A 14768-nucleotide genomic window follows, 5' to 3' on the forward strand; every position below is an offset into this window, starting at 1 on the left:
GATGTGCACACACTGCCTCTCTGATCCCTGTAGAGAAACACTGACAATAGAATTGGATTCTCTGGAGTTGAGAAACATGAACCTAATGCCAGTGAAGAAAATATATCACTCCAGCACTGGGCTGTGCTGATGAACCCATATTTACTGTCATGTCTCTTGTTAGGAAGTGAGTAGTAGCCTATGTGTAAGCAAACATTATCATTCTCAGTTCATGTGGTCTCAGTTAAATGTTATTCTCAATTATTCTCTTTATTTATTGCAAGAATTTCACATATTAAGTGAACCACAAACAAGTCTGTAAATCACATAATGTATTCAATGTTTACAAGGTACAATATTAACACTAAAAACAAAACACAATGTCCCAAAGAACTTGAGAATTACGGGCCAGCTACAGTCCAGTTTCCATGCCTTAAAAATTCTGGGGTGAGGGGCATGGTGTAACAACAAACATTGCATTGACCCTGAGACCCTGCTCATCAACACAAGCTTTCAGAAAGAGCTCCATATCATCCCTGTATTCAAAAATAAATAAAAAGGGTTCTTTAGCCTCTGGGTCATCTCCATACATGACCTCATCCAGAGCCTTCATGCGGTCCTCCTCATTCATATTCAAAAATCTTGGCCCTGTTATCTGCCCCTGAAAAAGTGCAGAATTTTGATCTATCCATTGTATAGCAATGGGTAGATGCCAGACAATTGCTGGTTCCTGTATAGCAATGGGTAGATCGTTCAATATTGCTGGTTCCTGTGTAACAATGGGTAGATCCCTCATAGCAATGAGTAGATCTCGCACGACTGGTTCCTGCATGAGGGGCAGAAGAATATTTGAGTGATAATCAAATTGAGTCTCAGCCTCACTGAGTCTGAATGAAAATAAACAGAATGTTAGAGTTGCATACATACCATAGCAGTTGTTTGAGGCATGATGATAGGAGCTGCCAGATCCAAAGCCATGGGACTTGCTGGAGAAGTAGCTGCTAAGAAGAAATATGTAGCATACACAGGCATACATACATTCTCATAGCATGTTTGTTCAAAGGCCAAAATAGTGGCATAGAGCAAGGGACAGATTCCTATAGAATTATTTAATGAATTGAGTTTTCAATTGCTATAAATATATTACCATACCTTTGCAGTGTCTTTTGGCTGGTGATAAAAAGACTGGAAAATAATATCACAATGTTTAACTTCTTAGATTTTCCACAGAAATGGCGAAGTAATATACTTTTTAGAAACCTCAGTATGGCACCTAACTCATTTAAACAGCTAAAACCATATTTATCATCTACCCTTGTTTTAGTATATGGGGTGGAAATGTAAGTAAAAAGTGGTGGTATGTTTGGTCATGATCTTAAATACAACTTTAATATATAATATTACAAGAAATATAAAATACCATCTGTATTGGCCCTCTTCTTCTGTTGCCCAGTAGTTGATTGTCTTTGAGAAAACATAAATGATAAAACTTATTTTGATTGCATGTTTTCAAAATGCTAAATAAAATAATGTACAAAATATAATAAATCAAGATTGTGTTTATATAGACAGCTCTTACTTCAAGGTGAAATTGTCCACAAGTATGCCACACCACCATTTTCGAATTTGTGCAATGTCGCTCTATCAGTAGAAAATGAAGTGACGTTTTCAGTTAATGCATAACAATTTCTTTTCTATTCAAATTATTCTTTTACTAAAAAATTATTACTTACTTCAGAGAAGTCAAACTCATTCCCAAGGACAATGTAGAGTGTATACTAAAATAAGCAAAAAGAATATGAAGAAGAAAAAGGTAAAGAAAGGAAACATTTTAGACACTGGGAATACATGACGTATGAACAATAACAATATGCACTCACCATCAGGACAAACACTCCACAGCTATTAGATGAATTTGGCCTTGGCATCCCCTAGGGACAAATTAAAACTGTCAAATATAACACTCTTTCATAGCAGAAATAGAGTGAAATTGAATGCTGATAATAATTTTAAATTTAAAATACTGCATTCTGTATATACCACTCGAATACTCCACAGCCACTGTGAAATCATTCTCAAAAAAGAAATATATATTTATGTACAACAAACAGAGTGCTGACAAACATTGTGTAACAAAGAATCATACCATAATGTCATTACAGAAAACTTCCATCCAAGCTCCTGGTGCTATACGCTGGGAAAGTCTCCTTTTAGTTCAAAATATTAGAGTAGGCAAGATAGGTTCATAAATTATTAAACAGTAAGAATGAAATATTCAGCTTGGGCTTGAACGTCAACATCCCAACCATAAAGTTAGTTGCATGCAAGGACTAGTAAATAAAATGAAAACAAAAATGCAAATGCTATATGATCTAAAAAGAACCATCATACAGATATTTAAATCCAAATAAAGTAGTTTGTGTTTGGACATGCATGTTTTCCAAAACTGTTGTAAAACCACTGCCAAACAAAAGCAGTATGATTTAAAACAGAACTAACATACTGCAGTTTAATTCTTGAATTATCTTAAAACCTGTATATCTGAATGTATCTGGCATCACTGAAGCCAGAAATGCAAAGTGAGTCAAGCAAGTACAGGATTCTTTGCTTGGGCTTCAAAATCTGCAAAATGTTAAAATATTCACAGATACCTTAATCCGAAAAAACAATAACATACTAAGTCTTATGTAAGAAAAACTGTTAGTAATGTCTTACAATAAAAATATATGGTTAATTTTAAATAAACTTAAATACCCATTGCAAAACAATACACATCATCATAAGTATTCAGCAAATATCAGTATATTAACATAGAATTAACTTACAGCAATCATCCAGTGGCCAGGTTTCCAGGACGGAAGTAAAATCACATCTTTGTTAGAAATATCTGTCTTAAAAGAACATGAACCAAATTCAAACCTGCACACATGTCACGCCTTCGTCTTGTCACCTCTGTTTTTCCGGCCATGTGCTGAGAGAGAGCACATGGCTATGTTTGTTTATGTTCGAGTCTCTGCCTTTGTTCCGCCTCCTCGTCCGTGTCATGTGTTTACCCATCCTCCTCGTTATCTGTCCAGGTGTGTCTCGTTTGTGTCAGCATTTAAACCCTCTTGTCTCACGTCCTGTTTGTCGTTCATTTCACATTTCACTTCTCTTTGTATTGTTAGTTTCACAGTCAAGTCGTGTTTCTACTATGTTCCGTGTCCTGTCGTGGTGTATCTTTCTAGTCAGTCATGTTATCTGTCTGTTTCCGTCTGTCTCCGAAGTTTCCTCCGTCGTCGTTTAATTTCCTATTCTCCTTTGTCCTTAGTCGTATCAGTCGTGTTATTTAGTTTGTCTGTCTCTGCAGTTTGACTTTAGTTGTTTCTAATCCAGTTGTTTCGTTTCCTTTCACCGTTTCGTTCCCCAGTCTAGTCTGTCTATGTGTTAGTTTCATTTCATTTCGTGTTTTGTTGTATTAACTGTCGCCTGTAGTTGTTTCTTTCGTTATAATTAAACGTTTTCTGTGTTTTAGCAAGTGCATCCGTCTCCGTCAGTCCGCCTGTGATCCGTGACAGAATGAACGACCAAAAGGACGCAGCTAACTCAGACCACTTTGTGAGGAGGGGTGCTATTCGCCGGACTCCATTTCGAACCAGCCCTAAAAAACCAGTGGAGGAGGCTTTAAGAACAGCCTCAGAATGGAGTCCACGGCTTCAGCCCATGTCCGGCGCGGTTCCTTTCCCTCCAACGGAGGACTCGATTCGAGACTCAATGGATTATTCCATTATATTTAGCGAGAAGCTAAAAGAAGTCCAGGCGAATATAATCCAGTCTCTAATCGAGTCAAGGACTTCAATAGAGTCGACTCCAGAATCGAGTGATTGCGCCAGCGCGAGTAGAAGGAATCGCCGAAAGAAACGTGCTGGAGTCACCCCCTCGATGGTCGATTACCCCCTCAGGTCCGGAGAAATTTTTGGGGGGGGGTTAAGGGTAGGGGCTGTTAGCCTCCATCCTCAGGACGACGGAGGTGGGGCTAACAGGGGCGCACCGCTGAGGGATCTAATGGGTGCGCCTGTGAAACCCCCTAAACCCTCTACAGCTCCAGCGCGAGCCCGGTGAGCAGCACAAACCCCTGTCTTCGTAAAAGCGGCGTCTCCAGCCGCTTCTGTCTTCGTGAGCGCGGCGCCTCCGGCCGCGCCTGTCTTCATGAGCGCGGCGCCTACGGCCACACCTTTCTCCGAGAGCGCGGCGCCAACGGCCGCTCCGGTCTCCTTGAAAGCGGCGTCTCCAGCCGCTTCTGTCTTCGTGAGCGCGGCGCAGACGGCCGCCCCTGTCTCCGTGGACGGCGTCACTGCAGGGCCCCCTGTTTCCATGGACGTCGTCGAAAGGGCCCCAGTTTCCAAGCACCTCTATGCACTCCCTCCTGACCTCCTGGAGGCCTCTGGAGGCCTCCACGAAAGCGGTGCAGTCAGCCGCTCCTGTCTTCGTGAGCGCGACGCGCGCCTCTCCTGTCTTCGTGAGCGCGACACGCGCCTCTCCTGTCTTCGTGAGCGTGGCGCCCACCTCTCCTGTCTCCGTGGACGACGTCGCATATTCCTCTGCCTCCGTGGACGTCGTCGCTGTTTCTCCTGTCTCCGTGGACGTCGTCGCAGTTTCTCCTGTCTCCGTGGACGACGTCGCAGATTCCTCTGCCTCCGTGGACGTCGTCGCAGTTTCTCCTGTCTCCGTGGACGACGTCGCAGATTCCTCTGCCTCCGTGGACGTCGTCGCAGATTCCTCTGCCTCCGTGGACGACGTCGCAGATTCCTCTGCCTCCGTGGACGTCGTCGCAGATTCCTCTGCCTCCGTGGACGACGTCGCAGATTCCTCTGCCTCCGTGGACGTCGTCGCAGTTTCTCCTGTCTCCGTGGACGACGTCGCAGATTCCTCTGCCTCCGTGGACGTCGTCGCAGTTTCTCCTGTCTCCGTGGACGACGTCGCAGATTCCTCTGCCTCCGTGGACGTCGTCGCAGGTTCCCCTGCCTCCGTGGACGTCGTCGCAGGTTCCCCTGCCTCCGTGGACGTCGTCGCAGGTTCCCCTGCCTCCGTGGACGTCGTCGCAGGTTCCCCTGCCTCCGTGGACGTCGTCGCAGGTTCCCCTGCCTCCGTGGACGTCGTCGCAGGTTCCCCTGCCTCCGTGGACGTCGTCGCAGGTTCCCCTGCCTCCGTGGACGTCGTCGCAGGTTCCCCTGTCTCCGTGGACGTCGTCGCAGGCTCCCCTGTCTCCGTGGACGTCGTCGCAGGCTCCCCTGTCTCCGTGGACGTCGTCGCAGGCTCCCCTGTCTCCGTGGACGTCGTCGCAGGCTCCCCTGTCTCCGTGGACGTCGTCGCAGGCTCCCCTGTCTCCGTGGACGTCGTCGCAGGCTCCCCTGTCTCCGTGGACGTCGTCGCAGGCTCCCCTGTCTCCGTGGATGTCACTGCAGGCTCCCCTGTCTCCGTGGACGTCACTGCAGGCTCCCCTGTCTCCGTGGACGTCACTGCAGGGCCTCCTGTCTCCGTGGACGTCACTGCAGGGCCTCCTGTCTCCGTGAGCGCGGCTCCCTCGGCCGCTCCTGTCTCCGTGAGCGCGGCTCCCTCGGCCGCTCCTGTCTCCGTGAGCGCGGCTCCCTCGGCCGCTCCTGTCCCCGTGAGCGCGGCTCCCTCGGCCGCTCCTGTCCCCGTGAGCGCGGCTCCCTCGGCCGCTCCTGTCCCCGTGAGCGCGGCTCCCTCGGCCGCTCCTGTCCCCGTGAGCGCGGCCCCCCCGGCTGCTCCTGTCCCCGTGACTGTGGCTACGGCCGCTCCTGTCCCCGTGACTGTGGCTTCGGCCGCTCCTGGTCATGTCCGTAGGTCGGCCCAAAGGACTTCGGGGCCGATCCCTAGAGTTGTGCCCAGGCTGGCTTCTCAGACTGCCCCACAAACATTTGCCAGTCCTGGGCACCCCCCTGTTATATTGGTTCCCTTGTCTGTCCCTGTCCTGGTTCCTGTCTCTGTCCTTGTCCCTGTTCCCATGTCTGCCTTTGTCTCTGTCCCAGTTCCGGTCACTGTGTTTGTGTCAGTCCCTGTGAATGTCTTGGTCCCTGTTCCCCTGTCAAGTCCAGTCAAGTCCCCTGTCAACCCTGTCCAGTCTCTGTTTCAAACCCCTGTCCAGTCTCAAGTCCCGTCTCCGGTCCAGTCCCTGTTTCAACCCTCTGTCCCGTCACCAGTCCAGTCCCCATTGCAGTCTAGTGTCATGTCACCTGTCCTGTCTTCTGTCCAGTCACAGACCCCTTTCCAGTCTAACGTTTCTGTCCGGTCCAGTGTCTTGTCACCAGTCTCTGCTCCCGTCCATTCCCAGCACCCAGTCCTGTCATCTGTCCAGTCCCCGTATCCGTCTAGCGTTCAGTCACCTGTCTTGTCTCCACTCCAGTCCCCTGTTCTGTCACCTGCCCATGTTCAGTCTTCTGTCCCCAAACATGTCCAGTCCCCTGTTAATCATGTCCAGTCCTCTGTCCCCAAACATGTCAAGTCACCGTATCCATCCCGCGTTCTGTCACCTGTCCCGTCTCCTGTCCAGTCCCTGTTCCCGTCCAGTGTCAAAAACCCTGTCCAGTCGCCTGTCCAGTCTCATGTGTCCACTCCCGTCCTGTCCAGTCTGCTCCAGTCTCTTGTTTTGTCTCCTGTCACCCCACTTGGTCAGTCTACTGTCCTGTCCCCGGTCCAGCCCCCAGTTTCCACTCCTGTCAACTTTCCAGCTCAATTTCCTTTGTCTGTTCCCGTCCAATCCCAAGTCCTGTCTCCTTTTCCCTTTTTTCGGTCTCCTGTCATGTCCCCAGCTCCTGTGTCTGTTCCCGTCCTGACCCGAGTCCTGTCTCCCACGGTGTCCGGTCTTAGTCTGTCTTGTTTTCCGTGCCCTCTCCTGTGACAGCTCCTGGGGGTGTAGGTGTACGCGCCCCGGGAGTTGCACGTTCAGGGGGGGGCATCTGTCACGCCTTCGTCTTGTCACCTCTGTTTTTCCGGCCATGTGCTGAGAGAGAGCACATGGCTATGTTTGTTTATGTTTGAGTCTCCGCCTTTGTTCCGCCTCCTCGTCCGTGTCATGTGTTAACCCGTCCTCCTCGTTATCTGTCCAGGTGTGTCTCGTTTGTGTCAGCATTTAAACCCTCTTGTCTCACGTCCTGTTTGTCGTTCATTTCACATTTCACTTCTCTTTGTATTGTTAGTTTCACAGTCAAGTCGTGTTTCTACTATGTTCCGTGTCCTGTCGTGGTGTATCTTTCTAGTCAGTCATGTTATCTGTCTGTTTCCGTCTGTCTCCGAAGTTTCCTCCGTCGTCGTTTAATTTCCTATTCTCCTTTGTCCTTAGTCGTATCAGTCGTGTTATTTAGTTTGTCTGTCTGTCTCTGCAGTTTGACTTTAGTTGTTTCTAATCCAGTTGTTTCGTTTCCTTTCACTGTTTCGTTCCCCAGTCTAGTCTGTCTATGTGTTAGTTTCATTTCATTTCGTGTTTTGTTGTATTAACTGTCGCCTGTAGTTGTTTCTTTCGTTATAATTAAACGTTTTCTGTGTTTTAGCAAGTGCGTCCGTCTCCGTCAGTCCGCCCGTGATCCGTGACAACACATACCTAGAATATATCATAACATATTTTCTAATTTATATTTAAAAGTGGTAAAACCTACTGAGAAATGAACCATTGGATCAGCAGAGATTGGAGGCAACCAGGTCACAGTTATGTAACTACTGGTGATCCAGACTTGCTTGTTCTATAATAATAATAATTAAAAAAAAGCATTTATGCATTTCTAAATGAGTAAACAGATATGATACTAAGTCTAAACCTTAAATGCAAAGAATTGCATACAATATGAAAATGTTACCTTAGTGGATCCAATTTGTCCAATAAGTCTTAAACAGGTATTGAGAATCTGCAGAAGAGAGCCATCACTGACCAAACATATTAAAAGTCAGCCATAAGATACATGAAAATTACCACATCATCATCACCATACCGTGCCTTCTACATCTCTCTGCAGTCCCAGTGACCAGAAGTCCTCACGTGTAAGGGTTTCACCAAAAGCACGTACAATGTGTTCTTTACGATCCTTGGTCTCATCAAGTATATACAAAAGCTAAAATGATACAAATTGGGTGCGCACACACACCCACACACACACACACAAATATATACATGAGTGACAATATATAACAAAACTTGTCAAATTCTTAAAGTAATAAAAACAAAATACCTTCTCTTCAAGCACTGCATTCAAAGGCTGTCCCCAGCATCTGCTACTGGCACTAATATGTGACACTTTAGTATTAGTATCTGTATCAGCATTTGCTGTAACAGCAGATACAACAGAATGACCTAACAGGTAAACACAACAAAACATATTAGCACTTTTCATATCATAACCCATTATGTCATATATCAGCAAGAATATTTTACCAATGACAAGCTGCCCATGTTTATTGATGGAAGTTCCTCTGGCCCCCATTGACTTCTTTATACTTTCCAGTCTTGATACATTAAGTTGAGTGTTGTGATGGTGAACTATGTTCCGAATAAGAAAAATCTTGGAACTTGATGTCATCATGTTGAGGAAATAATTGTTTCTTTCCATTTTGGCAAAACATTGTTCTACAACTTGGCTGTTTACTCTCCCAGCCAGTTCGGGCACCAGATCAATCCTCCTTAGAATGTCTTTGGGGTCTTTGGTGTTACATTGGTGCAGTCTGTCATAAAGCACATAATGTTCAGAGCTTCCTGTAAGGGGGTGTCCATTAATGTCTGGATTCTTTTTGGGTTCATTTAACCATGGTAGGCTTACTTTCACTTTCCCCTCCTTGGCAAGAGAAATATTTTCCTTTGTAGGGTTTAACAACCTTCCCTCATTGGGAGAAAATGGCAATATAGTTGGCTGCCTAAGATTTCCATGTGTTGTCAGTCCTCTGGCAAAATCATAAATTGTTACATTTGGTAAGTGAGCCCAAGAAAGTAAAATATCCATGTAGTCTCTAGGACTCTCTGCCCTCATGTTGAATTTTAGGCTGTATATGATTCCACATGGGCACATAATGGTGGCCCAGCCTCCTAAAATGAAAGTAAATAAAGTACTAATTATTTGTTTTCAGAAAAATATTTAATATGCAAAACAACTAAATCTTGTGAGCTTACCTGATGCACCCCAGACTTTGTCAAATATTTTATCGTAGGAACTCCTACTTTTGATCTCCTTGTGAAGTCTAAGGATGAGGTCTGTTTTGGACAGAAAACAGTTTAATGAAGTTTCCAAAAATGTTTTATTTAAAATTATTTTATGAATTCACACTGAATCATTAACTTCATTTTCATCACTTCTTCAAGAAGCCTGTCCTCAGTTATATCAACATCTGCCCTTTCTGTTGTATGGACTGGACAATGCACCTTCTCCCACTCTGTGTTTATGAGTACAGGTGATTTTCTTGTCCCAGGTCCTATTCATGGTGCCCAAAATTCAAATGATGGCTGCACAACAAATGAATTCTTCTGACCTACTACATGAGACAAAACATAAGACAAATTCTTAGTTTAATTAAGTTTCACATATTTTATCATATAACTGCAGCTACTAATCAATAAGGTTTTTCTTACTTTTGATGAATCCATGTGAAAGAATCTCCAAAAAAATGGCCTCCCAAAATTTGTTGACATCTACTGTCCCACTGTAATCTACTGGTTTACACACCTCACCCACTGGAAAAAGAAATCATAACATACTGGTGTTATAATACAAAATAAATATGAGATTAAACTATTAACAGGCATTTATAATTGTTCACCTGCCATGCTGAAAACACCCTTTTTATGAAGGTCCATAATCACAACTGGAGGATGGAGTCCACAATTAATGCATGAAAAATTGTAGTCGTGCCTTGTTAATGCTTCAAAGCATAAGTAACCATGAAGAAGCCTGTTGTGTGGAGGTAGCTTGATGCCAGATGAGAGTTGCATTGCCTCAAACACTGCTTAATGCATTATGGGTCTATTAATAAAAAAGTAAACAGAATTTCTCACACTGGAGAAAACAAAATAAAAAATAAAGACCAGAAAACCCTAATTATTTTGTAGTATTACCTGAAGAGAAGCCCTTAGATATAAACAGAAATGAACGCCCATTAGGATGTAATTGTCAAAATTGTGCATTCCCTGATCCCACTCTTGGTAACGGTACTCCATTCCACAGCTCAAACAAGTCTTCGAATATGTACTTATTCCTGGAGAAATATAACAAATTTGTAATATAGGCTTCACGGGTCCAATACTTCAAATGGTGTTGCATTTAATAACTTAAAGCTAACACTTACCTTCAAAAACACAGGTTAAAGTTACAATATTTGCCTTTGAAGTAATAAGGATAGGATCACTGAGTGGCATTTTCAAGTTGCATTCACAGCAAAATGTCTCAGAAGGAACGAGATGTTTTGATGGGGCTGTATCAAATGTTGCTTTGCAAACATTCTCTGGCAGGTTGGCTGGGTAGTGCTTTTTATGTAGTGTGTATTGCAATGCTCTTTGCAACTGTTCCTTTCTATTCCTGCTTAAGTCTTCTTCTGCAACTTCTTCCTCTTTCTCTTGTTCTTTGTCCAAAATATCTTCAACAGATTCGGTTGACTTAACAGATCTGAAAAGCTGTCTGTCTGCTTGAAAGAGAAACCACTTTGCTATGTACTTATGAGGACAGGACCTTCGTCCACTTACACAGGGGCAATGCCAGCTAATTCTTTGGGCATCATACATTACCATTACTCGGCCAAGCCTGCTGTAGTATGATACCTTTTTTTTTCAAAAACTGACACATAGTGCTTTTTTGGTGGTGCAATATTAACAGCCACAGCAAGGGGTGCACTTGCATCTCTAGCCTCTTTTAAACATGCAAGGCACATTTGTTTTTTCTCTTCCCCAAACCATCTCTGTTTTACCAGTTCAGTCAGAGTCTCCTCTGCAAGGCAACAGGTGTTTGAAAGACTTGAACAATAATCTAATGACCTTAAATGGAAACATCTATATGATGTCTGTGCGCTCCTACCAGCTACACTGTAGTATAAACAACATTCTTCCACTTCGCAATCACTCAAGCCTTTCAGTTTGTGTTTCACATGCACTGGGACAGGTGGGCCACGGAATGTCTTAGCAACTGCAAAAATTCCATTCACAGGATCAATACACTGGCTGGGAAGATGATGCTCTGTTGTTATGTCAACTTCAACACCTTTATGCTTTCTTTTTATATGTCTATGTAAATTTCTGAAATATAATGAGAGATTGCAGTGTGGACATTTTACTACTTTGAGCTTTCTTTTTAAGGATATAAATTTCAGTGCAGCTTCCTCATTATCCACCAGAGGATAGCTTTCTTGAGCTGTTGTGGGATGTTGCGGGCCACTCAGATCTTGGTTTAGAGTTGGATGTTGTGGGCCACTCAGATCTTGGTTTAGAGTTGGATGTTGCGGGCCCGTCAGATCTTCACCTGGGGTGGGATGTTTCAGACCAGTCAGATCTTGACCTGGGGTGGGATGTTGCGGACCACTCAGATCTTGACCTGGGGTGGGATGTTGCGGACCACTCAGATCTTGACCTGGGGTGGGATGTTGCGGACCACTCAGATCTTGACCTGGGGTGGGATGTTGCGGACCACTCAGATCTTGACCTGGGGTGGGATGTTGCGGACCACTCAGATCTTGACCTGGGGTGGGATGTTGTGGGCCACTCAGATCTTGACCTGGGGTGTGATATTGTGGGCCACTCAGATCTTGGTTTAGAGTTGGATGTTGCGGGTCACTCAGATCTTGACCTGGGGTGGGATGTTGTGGACCAGTCAGATCTTGACCTGGGGTGGAATGTTGTGGACCAGTCAGATCTTGACCTGGGGTGGAATGTTGCGGACCAGTCAGATCTTGACCTGGGGTGGAATGTTGCGGACCAGTCAGATCTTGACCTGGGGTGGGATGTTGCGGGCCACTCAGATCTTGACCTGGGGTGGGATGTTGCGGGCCACTCAGATCTTGACCTGGGGTGGGATGTTGCAGGCCAGTCAGATCTTGACCTGGGGTGGGATGTTGCGGGCCAGTCAGATCTTGGTTTAGAGTTGTATGTTGCGGGACAGTCAAATCTTGACCTGGGATGGGATGTTGCGGGCCAGTCAGATCTTCACCTGGGGTGGGATGTTGCGGGCCAGTCAGATCTTGACCTGGGATGGGGTGTTGCAGGCCACTCAGATCTTGACCTGGGGTGAGATGTTGCGGGCCAGTCAGATCTTGACCTGGGATGGGATGTTGCGGGCCACTCAGATCTTGACCTGGGGTGGGATGTTGCGGACCACTCAGATCTTGACCTGGGGTGGGATGTTGCGGGCCACTCAGATCTTGGTTGAGAGTTGTATGTTGCGGGACAGTCAAATCTTGACCTGGGATGGGATGTTGCGGGCCAGTCAGATCTTGACCTGGGGTGGGATGTTACGGGCCAGTCAGATCTTGACCTGGGATGGGGTGTTGCGGGCCACTCAGATCTTCACCTGGGGTGGGATGTTGCGGGCCAGTCAGATCTTGACCTGGGATGGGATGTTGCGGGCCACTCAGATCTTCACCTGGGGTGGGATGTTGTGGGCCTCTCAGATCTTCACCTGGGGCGGGATGTTGCGGACTAGTCAGATCTTGACCTGGGATGGGGTGTTGCGGGCCAGTCAGATCTTCACCTGGGGTGGGATGTTGCGGGCCAGTCAGATCTTGACCTGGGATGGGGTGTTGCAGGCCACTCAGATCTTGACCTGGGGTGAGATGTTGCGGGCCAGTCAGATCTTGACCTGGGATGGGATGTTGCGGGCCACTCAGATCTTGACCTGGGGTGGGATGTTGCGGACCACTCAGATCTTGACCTGGGGTGGGATGTTGCGGGCCACTCAGATCTTGGTTGAGAGTTGTATGTTGCGGGACAGTCAAATCTTGACCTGGGATGGGATGTTGCGGGCCAGTCAGATCTTGACCTGGGGTGGGATGTTACGGGCCAGTCAGATCTTGACCTGGGATGGGGTGTTGCGGGCCACTCAGATCTTCACCTGGGGTGGGATGTTGCGGGCCAGTCAGATCTTGACCTGGGATGGGATGTTGCGGGCCACTCAGATCTTCACCTGGGGTGGGATGTTGTGGGCCTCTCAGATCTTCACCTGGGGCGGGATGTTGCGGACTAGTCAGATCTTGACCTGGGATGGGGTGTTGCGGGCCACTCAGATCTTGACCTGGGGTGGGATGTTGCAGCCAATCAGATCTTGACCTGGGGTGGGATGGTGTGGGCCAGTCAAATCTTGGTTTAGAGTTGTATGTTGAGGGGACAGTCAAATCTTGGCCTGGGGTGGGATGTTGCAGGTGGAATTTGTCATGTTTGAGATTGTGTTTTATAAAGTCTGACTTTCTTATAACTGTTTGACCACAGGTAGGACAATGATAATGTGGCTTATCACGGCAGGTGAGGTGGCATTTGAATATTTTAAATCCTGAAACGAGTAACAAAAAGGACGTGTTAACACTTAAAAATGTAAAAGCTTTGGGCATTTAACTAGAAAATACCAGTTAAATTAGAAACAGTCTTGGCCAAAAATGTTGGCACCCCTGCACTTTTCTCAGAAATGTACCACTTCTCCCAGAATACTGATGAAATCACAAATATTTTGAAACTCACTTTTTTTTGTTTGTTTTTCATCTTTGCAATGAAACAACATAAAGCGCAAAATAAATAAATAATAAAAAAAAAATCATTCCACATACTGAAGTACATGTACAAGGGCGTCTTTTCACAGTTGAGTCTTATTTTTGTAAGTTACATTTTTAAATATGTAATTGTGTGACTAAAATTTACTCACGTCTATGAAAATCCACCCAAGACCAGTGGGACTGAAGGTGGCCAGTTGACTTCAGATGTGTATCAAATTTTACTTTATCTGTCGGACATAGAGGACAGTGAAATCCACCACATTTACTGCATTGGTATGCCTCTAGGATCTCTTTCAATAACTTAACTGAGACATGACCCTGAAAAAAACATGACAAAGAATATAACTGGGTGAAGTCATCAATATGAATAAACATGTTTACTAATATGTTCACTTGTTTGATATTTACAAGTTATTAGTAGTTCTGCAGAGTAAGCATTCATGATTGGTATGGTTACCTGGCATTAATATACATCTTTACAACCTTCACTGACTGCTAAACTGTACAAGGAGGCTTTATAAGCAAGATTCTGTGATATGCTAAACGCATAAACGCATATGCTTTCAACGCATTTCGGACATCCATTGACGTTGTCAATTACTCCCAAAATAACAGACTTGTTTTCAACGCATTTCAGACGTCCATTGACGTTATCAATTGGTCCCGGAATAACTGACTTGTTTTCAACGCATTTCGGACGTCCATTGACGTTATCAATTGGTCCCGAAATGACGGACTTGTTTTCAACGCATTTCGGACGTCTATTGACGTTGTCAGTTGGTCCCGAAATAACTGACTTGTTTTCAATTAATTTTGGACATCCACTGACGTTTAAAATATGTCCTTGACGGACCGACTATTTTTACACTTTTTTTGAATGTCCAGGGACGTCCCTTGTTTACTGGGTAGTGATCTGCTTTGTCTTTAGTTATGTTCTGATCCTGTACTTTTAAATTCTTCATATTTTTAAATGACTTGTATTTACTGCTGGGTTTTACAGATCCACTATGTTTTTGTTTTTATTTTTTACTCTAGTCTGATCTCTAAAGCACTTTGAGCTGCATTTC

General features: G+C 45.3%; 1 protein-coding gene and 1 pseudogene across 3 annotated transcripts; both read right to left on the reverse strand.

The window, feature by feature from the left end:
- Nucleotides 1–335: 335 nt before the first annotated feature.
- LOC136693789 (uncharacterized) lies at nucleotides 336–4261 on the reverse strand. Of its 3 annotated transcripts, none has more exons than XM_066666952.1 (8): nucleotides 2805–4261; nucleotides 1860–1910; nucleotides 1713–1757; nucleotides 1559–1620; nucleotides 1400–1443; nucleotides 1132–1164; nucleotides 907–980; nucleotides 336–805 (listed from the first exon to the last, which is right to left on the reverse strand). In XM_066666952.1, exons 1-8 carry the CDS (start codon nucleotides 2811–2813, stop codon nucleotides 413–415), a joined length of 711 nt encoding a protein of 236 aa, XP_066523049.1. In that variant the 5' UTR covers nucleotides 2814–4261; the 3' UTR covers nucleotides 336–412. The 3 variants fall into 3 exon arrangements, with proteins under 3 accessions (XP_066523049.1, XP_066523048.1, XP_066523047.1); XM_066666951.1 differs by lacking the exon at nucleotides 2805–4261 and adding an exon at nucleotides 2126–2553 and having other exon boundaries at nucleotides 907–977; XM_066666950.1 differs by lacking the exon at nucleotides 2805–4261 and adding an exon at nucleotides 2126–2553.
- Nucleotides 4262–8495: 4234 nt separating this feature from the next.
- Nucleotides 8496–10881, reverse strand: LOC136694878 (HMG domain-containing protein 3-like; annotated as a pseudogene).
- Between the last annotated feature and the right edge of the window lie 3887 nt (nucleotides 10882–14768).

This window comes from Hoplias malabaricus, chromosome 4 (genome assembly GCF_029633855.1).
Source record: "Hoplias malabaricus isolate fHopMal1 chromosome 4, fHopMal1.hap1, whole genome shotgun sequence".
NCBI lineage: Eukaryota > Metazoa > Chordata > Actinopteri > Characiformes > Erythrinidae > Hoplias > Hoplias malabaricus.